The following is a 12,296-nucleotide window of genomic DNA, read 5'->3' as shown; positions in this document are numbered from 1 at the left end:
GGGTCAGTCAGCTGATGAGGGTTAGGCTCAGTCAGCTGATGGGGGTTAGGGTTAGGCTCAGTCAGCTGATGAGGGTTAGGGTCAGTCAGCTGATGAGGGTTAGGCTCAGTCAGCTGATGAGGGTTAGGGTCAGTCAGCTGATGGGGGTTAGGGTTAGGGTTAGGGTGTTTGGACTCACGCTGGCAGATGTTGGGGTCTCTGACGTCTCTCTCAGGATGCTGGTAGTAGAACGGTCGGCACTGCTCACAGCTGTGTCCGGCCGTGTTGTGCTGACAGTCGTCACAGACGCCTCCGCTCACGTTTCCCGACGCCACGAACACGGCCATGTCGAAGTGACACGAGTCCGAGTGCTGGTTGCAGTTACACTCTGAACACCACAGAAGAAGAAGTTCTGGGTTAGGGTTAGGAGTTACAGTAACTTCTGTTCTTATTAAATGTTTTATTCCATTTTGGCTTCAGTTGTATTTCATGTGAAGCCTCGTTGGAATATTGATTATTGATCAATATCAGATGGAGTGGGACTGGAGCATGTTAGTACTGCAGTCCCCCGTAAACCAGCAGAGACAACAGAGTCTTGAACTGGTCCACTCCCAGTTGAAGACAGCTGTGGAACCAGTAGTGACCAGTTAGACTCACTCTTGCAGGCGTTGGTGTTGCGACCCTCCGCTGGTCTCCAGGGCAAGTCGTGGTAGAAGTCCTGACACAGTTCACAGTTCAGACCTTTGGTGTTGTGGTTACACATGCAGTGACCATGAACCTGGAGACACACACACACATAATAATCAATCACCGATCAATATCCACCAACCCAAGACTCAGCCTGGCCCCTCCAGGACTCACCATGCCCTCCCTGGCCTGGCTGGCTCCCTGGATGGGGGCGCACTCAGAGGCGTGTCCGTAGCAGAAGCAGTTCCCTCGGACCACCATGTCGTAGACGGCGTAGTAATACTTCTCTTTGATCTCCATACGAGAGTCCAGCAGGTTATCGCCCAGCGTGTGCAGCTTGGTGAACTTCACCCTCAGATTGGTGATCTTCAACATGTCTGAACCACAAAGATCAATAAAAGGTCAATAACAGATCAATAACCAGGCGGGGAGCTCCTGTCCTCTGAAAAGAAGCCAACGTGGAAGTAACTTAGAGCTGCATTCTATCAAAAGGCCACCAGGGGGCGACCGTCTCTATACAAGTCAATGGAGAAGTAACTTAGAGCTGCATTCTATCAAAAGGCCACCAGGGGGCGACCGTCTCTATACAAGTCAATGGAGAAGTAACTTAGAGCTGCATTCTATCAAAAGGCCACCAGGGGGCGACCGTCTCTATACAAGTCAATGGAGAATTCACCAACTTCTCACTTGATTTCTAACCTCAGTAAACGTTTTCAAAATGTGTTTATGGTCTCAATCGCTAGTTTAAAGCCTTCTTCAATGCAGTATGATGTTCATTTGGGACATTTTGGCCTCCCTGATTTTATATGTGACGATAAAGCAGGGTATGCATTAGGGGGCGTGGCTACGTCCTGATTGACAGGTTGATTGACCAATGTCCTCCAGATCCAGCCCTGGTAACCATAGCAACCTCCCCGCTCCGCCCCTAGCTCCGCCTCATGCCCATATAAGTAGAATCCGTGTTTTTATTTTTCCCAGCATGCACCTGAAATTTTCAAGATGGCGCTGCCTACATTCGAAACTATTGGCTTCCGAGCAGCAGTCCACAAACCAATGGGTGACGTCACGGATGTTACGTCTGTGTGAATAACAGATCTATACGTACTCTGGATTCGAGGACTGTACGGATCATCGATTTGAAACGCCGGATCCAGAACTCTGAAAATCACCTGAAAGGAAACGTCACCAGTTCATTAACACATATATATAACTATATATTTATAGGGTTATATTTATATTTATATGCATTTAACATGTTGGCTAGAAAGATGATGTCACAGTGATGTCACAGTGATGTCACAGTGATGACATCACTTACCTCTCCTTCCGTGGACGGCTCGATGTCAGAGTAGCGTGAGTCACAGATGACATCATCGACCTTCTGCATGGGCCCGTGGGAGACGGACGGGAAGGACGTCTCGCAGTCGTAGGCGAAGTAACGATAAACCTGCCAGCTGTTCCCGAAGTCAGCTGACCGCTCGATCGCCATGGCAGCGGGACGAAACGTCTGCAGGAAGGAGACTTTATTTATCATCTCTCTCCTCTCTTTCTCTCTTTCCTCAGATTACTCTTTATTTAGGTTTCCACCTGAACCAGGCGTCACGTGACCCACGTGGACGAGCGCGTCACGTGACCCACGTGGACGAGCGCGTCAGGTGGACGAGCGCGTCACGTGGACGAGCGCGTTACGTGACTCACCTTGAACGTCATGATGAGATGCGTGAAGTGAAACTCGGCCTCCAGGTTCAGCTGAATGGTGACGTTCTCCAGACCTGCAGACAGCATCAGATTACACAGATCAATAATCTACAGATCAATAATCTATATATCAATAATCTACAGATCAATAATCTATAGATCAATAATCTATAGATCAATAATCTACAGATCAATAATCTACAGATCAATAATCTATAGATCAATAATCTACAGATCAATAATCTACAGATCAATGATCTAACCCTAACCCTGATCTCAGCTGCAGTTCCTCTCTTGTCCAGCAGATGGTGCTGAAAACTAATTCTGTAAAAACTGTGTTGAAGTGAAAGTCTGCTGGAAACGTTCTCTATGTTTAAGAGTTGGGTGGGGGTGGGGTGGGTTTGGAGGGGGGGGGGGTAGGATGGATAGGGGCGTTTCTGAGTCTTTGTTCTCATGTGACATTAATACGTTCACTAACGTAGACTTCTGCCTCTCAGCCAGTGAAGCCTGCGTCTTCCTGCTCATGGAGGAATGTTGAATGTCTGTATATTAAATTAAAGAGTTCAGTCTGAGCTGCTCTGGGTTTAGGGGAGGGGGGGGTTGGGTTGGGGGGGGGGGGAGGGGTTAGGGGAGGGGGGGGGGTTAGGTTCTTCTTTGTTTATGGATGACTGAACAAGTTGAAGCAGCTGTGTGTTTGTGTCTGAGTATCAAACCACAAGTATGTTACACTTGGAGCAACATGTGTGTTCCTGCTTCAAATTAAACTAAACTCTGACTTCCTGCCCCCCCCCACTCCCCCTCCTCTACCCCCCCCCCCTCCCCTACTCCCTCCCCCCCCCCCACACTCTGAGAACCTCTAATCTGGATTTATGAAGGCCTGAGGCTTCATTCATTATCTCTGTGAGAAGCTTCTCATTCATTACACAGTGTGTTTAATCACAGACACTGTGTCCTCCAATCTGGGGGGGGGCATGCAGAAAGGGGGGGGGGTCATGCAGAAAGGGGGGGGGGCATGCAGAAAGGGGGGGGGGCATGCAGAAAGGTCCGTTGGCCAGGACTCAAACCGGGTTCAGCAACTCAGAAGGTCTGTGTGTGTTCTCAGAAGGTAACTAGTGACATTACACCGTTCTCTGACTGCCCCCCCCCCCCGCCCCCCCCCCTCACCATTCTCTGACTGCCACCGCCCCCCCCCCCCCCTCACCATTCTCTGACTGCCCCCCCCCCTCACCGTTCTCTGACTGCCACCAGGTCTTCAGCCTGTTTGGAGCGAATGTTGTGACGACGTTCTCGACTCGATGGTTGCTCGTCTGATTGGTCAGCTCATCGTAGGACTCCACGGAGTCACACACGAAGCACTTCTTCTCCTCCTGGGGGGGGGGGGGGGGCAGAAACACAGAGTGGGGGGGCACAGAGTGGGGGGGTAGAAACACAGAGTGGGGGGGGGGGGGGGTAATGATGAGAGACATTCCTCACATTCCTCTGATCTTTAGTTTTATTCACACCGAGCAGGAAGCAGCTGCTCCAAGATCAACACGACCTTATACGGGCGCATCCTCCACAGGAAGTACTCCAGACTAACGGCCCATCTCACACACACACACTAACACACACACACACACTAACACACACACACACACACTAACACACACACACACTAACACACACACACACACTAACACACACACACACACTAACACACACACACACACACAGGTACACTAACACACACTAACACACACACACACACACATCGCTGCTTGCAGCTTTAATTATTATTGAAGGGGCAGAAAGACTCCGTCTGCAACACGGACTCAGCTGATCTGGATCTGATTGCTAGGGGGTCTGACTGTGTGTGTGTGTGCGTGTGTGTGTGTGTGTGCGTGTGTGTGTGTGTGTGTGTGTGTGTGTGTGCGTGTGTGTGTGTGTGTGTGTGTGTGTGCGTGTGTGTGTGTGTGTGTGTGTGTGTGTGTGTGTGTGTGTGTGTGTGTGTGTGTGTGTGTGTGTGTGTGTGTGTGGTTTCAGAGGAGTCTCTATCAGTCAGTTAGTAATAAATAAAGGGACTGCCGTGGTCTGCTGCTTCGGTCCGACACAGAGAGCGCCGCCTGGGCACGCCGCGTACCCACGCCGCCTGGGCACGCCGCCTGGGCACGCCGCCTGGGCACGCCGCCTGGGCACGCCGCCTGGGCACGCCGCGTGGTTACGCTAGGTTAGGGTTCACACCATAGTAAGTATAAATCAGCCAGCAGGTCCATGTGGGCTAAATGATCCCACTTAGACCCTCAGCGTACCTGCAGGTGGCTGACGATGACATCATCAGTGACATCATCAGTGTAAAGGTGAGCGTACCTGCAGGTGGCTGACGATGACATCATCAGTGACATCATCAGTGTAAAGGTGAGCGTACCTGCAGGTGGCTGACGATGACATCATCAGTGACATCATCAGTGTAAAGGTGAGCGTACCTGCAGGTGGCTGACGATGCAGAACGGTTCGGGCCGGTTCAGTCCGCAGGTGGAGGTAGAAAACAGCTGGTGGGCTCGTCCAATCAGAAGGTCTCCTGTTGCTGGGTAACAGCTGCCTTCAGTGCAGACGTCACTGAGCTCCGGGAGGCTGCCGTCCACCTGCCCCCCCCCCTCCTGGCCCCCCCCCATCTGGGCCCCCTCCTCCTGGGCCACCACCTGGACCAAGGTGAGCGCCTGTAGAGCTGAGAGCAGACGTTTGATTGGCTGGTTAATAATTACACCAACGAAGAAGAGATGGGATTACTGAGTCTGACCAATCACTGACTGATTACATCACACTCTTCTTCTATCACTTTATTTATTGTCTTCTTCTATCACTTTATTTATTGTCTTCTTCTTCTATCACTTTATTTATTGTCTTCTTCTTCTATCACTTTATTTATTGTCTTCTTCTATCACTTTATTTATTGTCTTCTTCTATCACTTTATTTATTGTCTTCTTCTTCTATCACTTTATTTATTGTCTTCTTCTTCTATCACTTTATTTATTGTCTTCTTCTTCTATCACTTTATTTATTGTCTTCTTCTTCTATCACTTTATTTATTGTCTTCTTCTTCTATCACTTTATTTATTGTCTTTGACTTTAAAAACTTTAAAAACAACTTTAACAAATAAACTTTGAAACTTTTCATTACTAATAATTTAAGTTTATTACGTTCTTTTATCGTCTGAAGCTTTCACATAATAGCCCTTATATATATATAAGGGTTACTATGGTTACGGTTAGTAGTATAATAATATAAGTTATATATATATATATATATATAAGGGTTACTAGGGTTACTATGGTTACTATGGTTACTATGGTTACGGTTAGCAGTATAATATAACAGTATAAACTGGATTTCATTAATAAATGAATAAAAACTGAATTAAAATCAGCTGAGAGGAAAAAGATGTGAAACCCTTTAACCCAGAGAACAGAGAACATCAGAGAACAGAGAACATCAGAGAACAGAGAACATCAGAGAACAGAGAACATCAGAGAACAGAGAACACCAGAGAACACCAGAGAACAGAGAACATCAGAGAACAGAGAACATCAGAGAACAGAGAACACCAGAGAACCCTAACCCTTTAACCCAGAGAACAGAGAACATCAGAGAACAGAGAACATCAGAGAACAGAGAACAGAGAACATCAGAGAACAGAGAACATCAGAGAACAGAGAACACCAGAGAACAGAGAACATCAGAGAACAGAGAACAGAGAACATCAGAGAACAGAGAACATCAGAGAACAGAGAACATCAGAGAACCCTAACCCTTTAACCCAGAGAACAGAGAACACCAGAGAACAGAGAACATCAGAGAACCGAGAACATCAGAGAACCCGAACTGTAACTGTAACTTTAACTGATTGTTGATCTCTAACAAAGAAAAGCAGAATCACAGCAAACACCACAGATCTGTAACTTTAACCCCCCCCACCCCCCTACCCCCCTACCCCCCCACCCCTAACTTTAACTTTAACTTTAACTCTAACCCTTGAAATGAGCCCTTTGTTCTGAGAGGTAGAGTTAGTAGAGGTTCGGGGTAGTTAGGGGTAGTAGAGGGTAGGGGGGGGTAGGGAGGTGGGGGGGGGGTAGAGGTTCGGGGTAGTTGAGACTCACCGAGCAGCAGCAGCACGAACATCTTCAACATCTGCAAACTGAACTCTGAGACCAGCAGAGACCCCCACAGACCTGCAGACCTAGACCCCGCCCCCCCGACTCACTGCCACTTACACCCCCACAGACCTGCAGACCTAGACCCCGCCCCCCCCGACTCACTGCCACTTACACCCCCACAGACCTGCAGACCTAGACCCCGCCCCCCCGACTCACTGCCACTTACACAGCCGGCAACATCCTGCTGGGACTTTCAAAATAAAACCGGTCGGACAAGTTTACAGTCTCACAACTTTATCAATTCTAAGGGAGCACCCCCCCCCCCCACTGGCTCCCAATCACACTGGGGCCAGTCCCCCCCCCCCCCCCCCACTGCCAGTCCCCCCCCCCCCCCACAGGCCTTCACTCACACTAGGGCCAGTCCCCCCCCCCCACTCACATTACCTCAAACCCGACTGTACTCAGGGTTGCCTCTGACAGGTTGAGCAGAAACAGAGAGTTTACTCTCAGAAACACGGATCCAGATCCCCCCCAACCCTTAACCCCCAACCCCCCCACCCCCCCCAACCCCCCCAACCCAAAGGGAACTGGACCGGTACCACTGTGAGTCTCAGGGTGAGGGTTAGTAGTATAACTGTATAGAGGGATATTGGTCGGAGCTCTTATTGTGAAAGGCGTGTGAGGGACTTCCTGTGTGAGTGTGTGTGACTCCACACAGCGAGCTGCTTCTTTTGTTGCGGTCGGACTGAAACCTGATCTACTTCCTGTTTGGACTCAAAGAAGAAGAAGAATCAGAGGAGCTTCAAGACATGAGATACACACACACACACACACTACACACACACACACACACACACACACACACTACACGCACACACACACATACACACACTACACACACACACACACTACACACACATACACACACACACACACACACACACACACACACACACTACACACACACACTACACACACACACACACTACACACACACACAAACACACACACAAACACACACACACTACACGCACACACACACATACACACACTACACACACACACACACTACACACACATACACACACACACACACACACACACACACACACACTACACACACACACACACACACACACACACTACACACACACACACACAAACACACACACACACACACACACACACACACACACACACACACACTACACACACACACACACACACACACACACACACACACACACACACACTACACACACACACACACAAACACACACACACACACACACACACACACACACACACACACACACGTTATCTGCAGTCTGTGAGTTTTAATTTAAAGTTAAAAAGCATCCAGCTGTGACCCCCCCCCCCCCCCACAGCCCACACACTACACTGTGGATCAGACAGAAGACATTCCTAGCCCCCCCCCCCCCCCCCCCAATACACACACACACTTCTCTAAGGATCAGACAAAGGACATTCCTACCCCCCCCCCCCCCCCTCCTCCTTCATGACTACAGGTGAGTGAGATTTCATTGGGGGGAGGAGTGCAGCTCTAACACCCCCCCCACCACCGCCCCCCTCCCCCCCTCCCCCCCCGAGGGGAATCTAATCCCCCCCCCCCCCACGCTGATGACTGTGAACGTGTGGCGGCCTGCAGAGCCGAGCTCAGCCAATCAGAGAACAGCTCAAAACAAACATTAACAGTTGAATGGAAACTACACAAAATACACACAAACTACACACTACTACACACTACACACTACTACACACTACTACACACTACACACTACTACACACTACTACTACACACTACACACTACTACTACACACTACACACTACTACACACTACTACACACTACTACACACTACACACTACTACACACTACTACACACTACTACACACTACACACTACTACACACTACTACACACTACACACTACACACTACTACACACTACTACTACACACTACACACTACTACACACTACTACACACTACTACACACTACACACTACACACTACTACACACTACTACACACTACTACACACTACACACTACTACACACTACTACACACTACTACTACACACTACTACACACTACTACTACACACTACACACTACTACACACTAGTACACACTACTACACACTACATACTACTACACACTACACACTACACACTACTACACACTACATACTACTACACACTACTACACACTACACACTACTACACACTACTACACACTACTACACACTACACACTACTACACACTACACACTACTACACACTACTACACACTACTACACACTACACACTACTACACACTACTACACACTACTACACACTACACACTACTACACACTACTACACACTACACACTACACACTACTACACACTACACACTACTACACACTACTACGCACTACACACTACTACACACTACTACACACTACACACTACTACACACTACTACGCACTACACACTACTACACACTACACACTACTACACACTACTACACACTACACACTACACACTACTACACACTACTGCACACCACTACACACTACTACACACTACTGCACACTACTACACACTACTACACACTACACACTACACACTACTACACACTACTACACACTACTACACACTACACACTACTACACACTACTACGCACTACACACTACTACACACTACTACACACTACACACTACTACACACTACTACACACTACTACACACTACACACTACTACACACTACTACACACTAGTACACACTACACACTACTACACACAAACCCTAACCCTACTTCCTGTTTTAGTCTCATTTCAGACCCTTCACTTCCTGTTTTATTCTCATTTCAGACCCTTCACTTCCTGTTTTACTCTCATTTCAGACCCTTCACTTCCTGTTTTATTCTCATTTCAGACCCTTCACTTCCTGTTTTAGTCTCATTTCAGACCCTTCACTTCCTGTTTTATTCTCATTTCAGACCCTTCACTTCCTGTTTTATTCTCATTTCAGACCCTTCACTTCCTGTTTTACTCTCATTTCAGACCCTTCACTTCCTGTTTTAGTCTCATTTCAGACCCTTCACTTCCTATTTTAGTCTCATTTCAGACCCTTCACTTCCTGTTTTATTCTCATTTCAGACCCTTCACTTCCTGTTTTAGTCTCATTTCAGACCCTTCACTTCCAAAATTAGATCTAATCTTATTCAACTTTATCGGGAAGAGCAGATGCCATTACTTAAAAAAGATATCTTGTGTAACTCCGAGAGGGATGGTGGTCTGGATGTGTTAACCTTTGAAATGTTGGTTAAGTAAGTTATGAAGACAAAAGACCAACTTCTGGAACTCCTTAGCTACACATGTATTTAATTCATTAGGTGGTATACGCTTTACGATGAAATGTAACTATAACACTGAAAAACTTCCTGTCCTGTTGTCCTGGAAACTGATCTACAAACATCATTTCTCTCCAACCAGGGCTAACCCTAACCCTAACCCATTACTGCTGGTCCACAAAATTATACTTGTGATATTTTTGTGGGCGGAGTAGATATTACAAAAAGACCCTGAAGAAGCTGCTTACAAACCAAGATTCTACCTAGACGTCAAACTAAATGGGCTGCACAATTTGGAGAAATTAACTGGAATAAAGCATGTTGGTTGGTTGGTTGGTTGGGTGGTTGGTTGGTTGGGTGGGTGGTTGGTTGGTTGGTTGGTTGGGTGGGTGGTTGGTTGGTTGGGTGAGTGGTTGGTTGGTTGGTTGGTTGGTTGGTTACCTGTCTCCCTGGGGGGAGGGGGGGCTCATCCTCATCTCCGCTGCAGGACTTCCTGGATCTGTTCCTGCATCCGATCTGGACCTGACAGAACAGGTGGTTGGTTGGTTGGTTGGTTGGTTGGGTGGTTGGTTGGTTGGCTGGGTGGGTGGTTGGGTGGTTGGTTGGTTGGTTGGTTGGGTGGGTGGTTGGGTGGTTGGTTTGTTGGTTGGTTGGGTGGTTGGTTGGTTGGGTGGTTGGTTGGGTGGTTGGGTGGTTGGGTGGTTGGTTGGTTGGGTGGTTGGTTGGTTGGTTGGTTGGGTGGTTGGTTGGTTGGTTGGGTGGGTGGTTGGGTGGGTGGGTGGTTGGGTGGGTGGGTGGTTGGTTGGTTGGTTGGTTGGTTGGTTGGTTGGGTGGTTGGGTGGTTGGTTGGTTGGGTGGTTGGGTGGGTGGGTGGTTGGTTGGTTGGTTGGTTGGGTGGGTGGTTGGGTGGTTGGTTGGTTGGGTGGGTGGGTGGTTGGTTGGTTGGTTGGTTGGGTGGGTGGTTGGTTGGTTGGGTGAGTGGTTGGTTGGTTGGTTGGTTGGTTACCTGTCTCCCTGGGGGGGGGGGGCTCATCCTCATCTCCGCTGTAGGACTTCCTGGATCTGTTCCTGCATCCGATTTGGACCTGACAGAACAGGTGGTTGGTTGGTTGGTTGGTTGGTTGGGTGGGTGGTTGGTTGGTTGGATGGGTGGGTGGTTGGTTGGGTGGTTGGTTGGGTGGGTGGTTGATTGGTTGGTTGGTTGGTTGGGTGGTTGGTTGGGTGGGTGGTTGATTGGTTGGTTGGTTGGGTGGGTGGGTGGTTGGTTGGTTGGTTGGTTGGTTGGGTGGGTGGTTGGGTGGTTGGTTGGTTGGGTGGGTGGGTGGTTGGTTGGTTGGTTGGGTGGGTGGTTGGTTGGTTGGGTGAGTGGTTGGTTGGTTGGTTGGTTGGTTGGTTACCTGTCTCCCTGGGGGGGGGGGGGCTCATCCTCATCTCCGCTGTAGGACTTCCTGGATCTGTTCCTGCATCCGATCTGGACCTGACAGAACAGGTGGTTGGTTGGTTGGTTGGTTGGTTGGGTGGGTGGTTGAGTGGTTGGTTGGTTGGATGGGTGGGTGGTTGGTTGGGTGGTTGGTTGGGTGGGTGGTTGATTGGTTGGTTGGTTGGTTGGGTGGTTGGTTGGGTGGGTGGTTGATTGGTTGGTTGGTTGGTTGGGTGGTTGGTTGGTTGGGTGGTTGGTTGGTTGGTTGGGTGGGTGGTTGGGTGGTTGGTTGGTTGGTTGGTTGGGTGGGTGGTTGGGTGGTTGGTTTGTTGGTTGGTTGGGTGGGTGGTTGGTTGGGTGGTTGGTTGGTTGGTTGGGTGGTTGGTTGGGTGGTTGGGTGGTTGGTTTGTTGGGCGGTTGTTTGGTTGGTTGGTTGGGTGGTTGGTTGGTTGGTTGGGTGGGTGGTTGGGTGGGTGGGTGGTTGGTTGGTTGGTTGGGTGGTTGGTTGGTTGGTTGGTTGGTTGGGTGGGTGGTTGGGTGGTTGGTTGGTTGGATGGGTGGGTGGTTGGTTGGGTGGTTGGTTGGGTGGGTGGTTGATTGGTTGGTTGGTTGGTTGGGTGGTTGGTTGGGTGGGTGGTTGATTGGTTGGTTGGTTGGTTGGTTGGGTGGTTGGTTGGTTGGGTGGTTGGTTGGTTGGTTGGGTGGGTGGTTGGGTGGTTGGTTGGTTGGTTGGTTGGGTGGGTGGTTGGGTGGTTGGTTTGTTGGTTGGTTGGGTGGGTGGTTGGTTGGGTGGTTGGTTGGTTGGTTGGGTGGTTGGTTGGGTGGTTGGGTGGTTGGGTGGTTGGTTTGTTGGGTGGTTGGTTGGTTGGTTGATTGGGTGGTTGGTTGGTTGGTTGGGTGGGTGGTTGGGTGGGTGGGTGGTTGGTTGGTTGGTTGGGTGGTTGGTTGGTTGGTTGGTTGGTTGGTTGGTTGGTTGGTTGGGTGGTTGGTTGGTTGGTTGGTTGGTTGGTTGGGTGGTTGGT

General features: G+C 49.3%; 1 protein-coding gene across 2 annotated transcripts in view; it reads right to left on the bottom strand.

The window, feature by feature from the left end:
* lamb1a (laminin, beta 1a) overlaps positions 1 to 6,530 on the bottom strand; it is a 26,629-nt gene extending 20,099 nt beyond the window's left edge. For both annotated transcript variants that reach the window (XM_053318689.1, XM_053318691.1), the window contains exons 1-9: positions 6,500 to 6,530; positions 4,827 to 5,068; positions 3,593 to 3,731; positions 2,365 to 2,438; positions 1,985 to 2,173; positions 1,772 to 1,835; positions 841 to 1,043; positions 637 to 757; positions 179 to 367 (exon numbers count right to left, since the gene is read on the bottom strand). In XM_053318689.1, the coding sequence (XP_053174664.1) occupies positions 179 to 367; positions 637 to 757; positions 841 to 1,043; positions 1,772 to 1,835; positions 1,985 to 2,173; positions 2,365 to 2,438; positions 3,593 to 3,731; positions 4,827 to 5,068; positions 6,500 to 6,530 (1,252 nt within the window). The remainder of the gene's footprint in view (positions 1 to 178; positions 368 to 636; positions 758 to 840; positions 1,044 to 1,771; positions 1,836 to 1,984; positions 2,174 to 2,364; positions 2,439 to 3,592; positions 3,732 to 4,826; positions 5,069 to 6,499) is intronic.
* Between the last annotated feature and the right edge of the window lie 5,766 nt (positions 6,531 to 12,296).

The sequence above is a fragment of the Scomber japonicus genome, chromosome 5 (genome assembly GCF_027409825.1).
Source record: "Scomber japonicus isolate fScoJap1 chromosome 5, fScoJap1.pri, whole genome shotgun sequence".
In the NCBI taxonomy this organism is placed as follows: Eukaryota; Metazoa; Chordata; class Actinopteri; order Scombriformes; family Scombridae; genus Scomber; species Scomber japonicus.
Note: the sequence above shows the minus strand (reverse complement) of the source record. Positions and strands in the feature narration are given on the sequence as shown.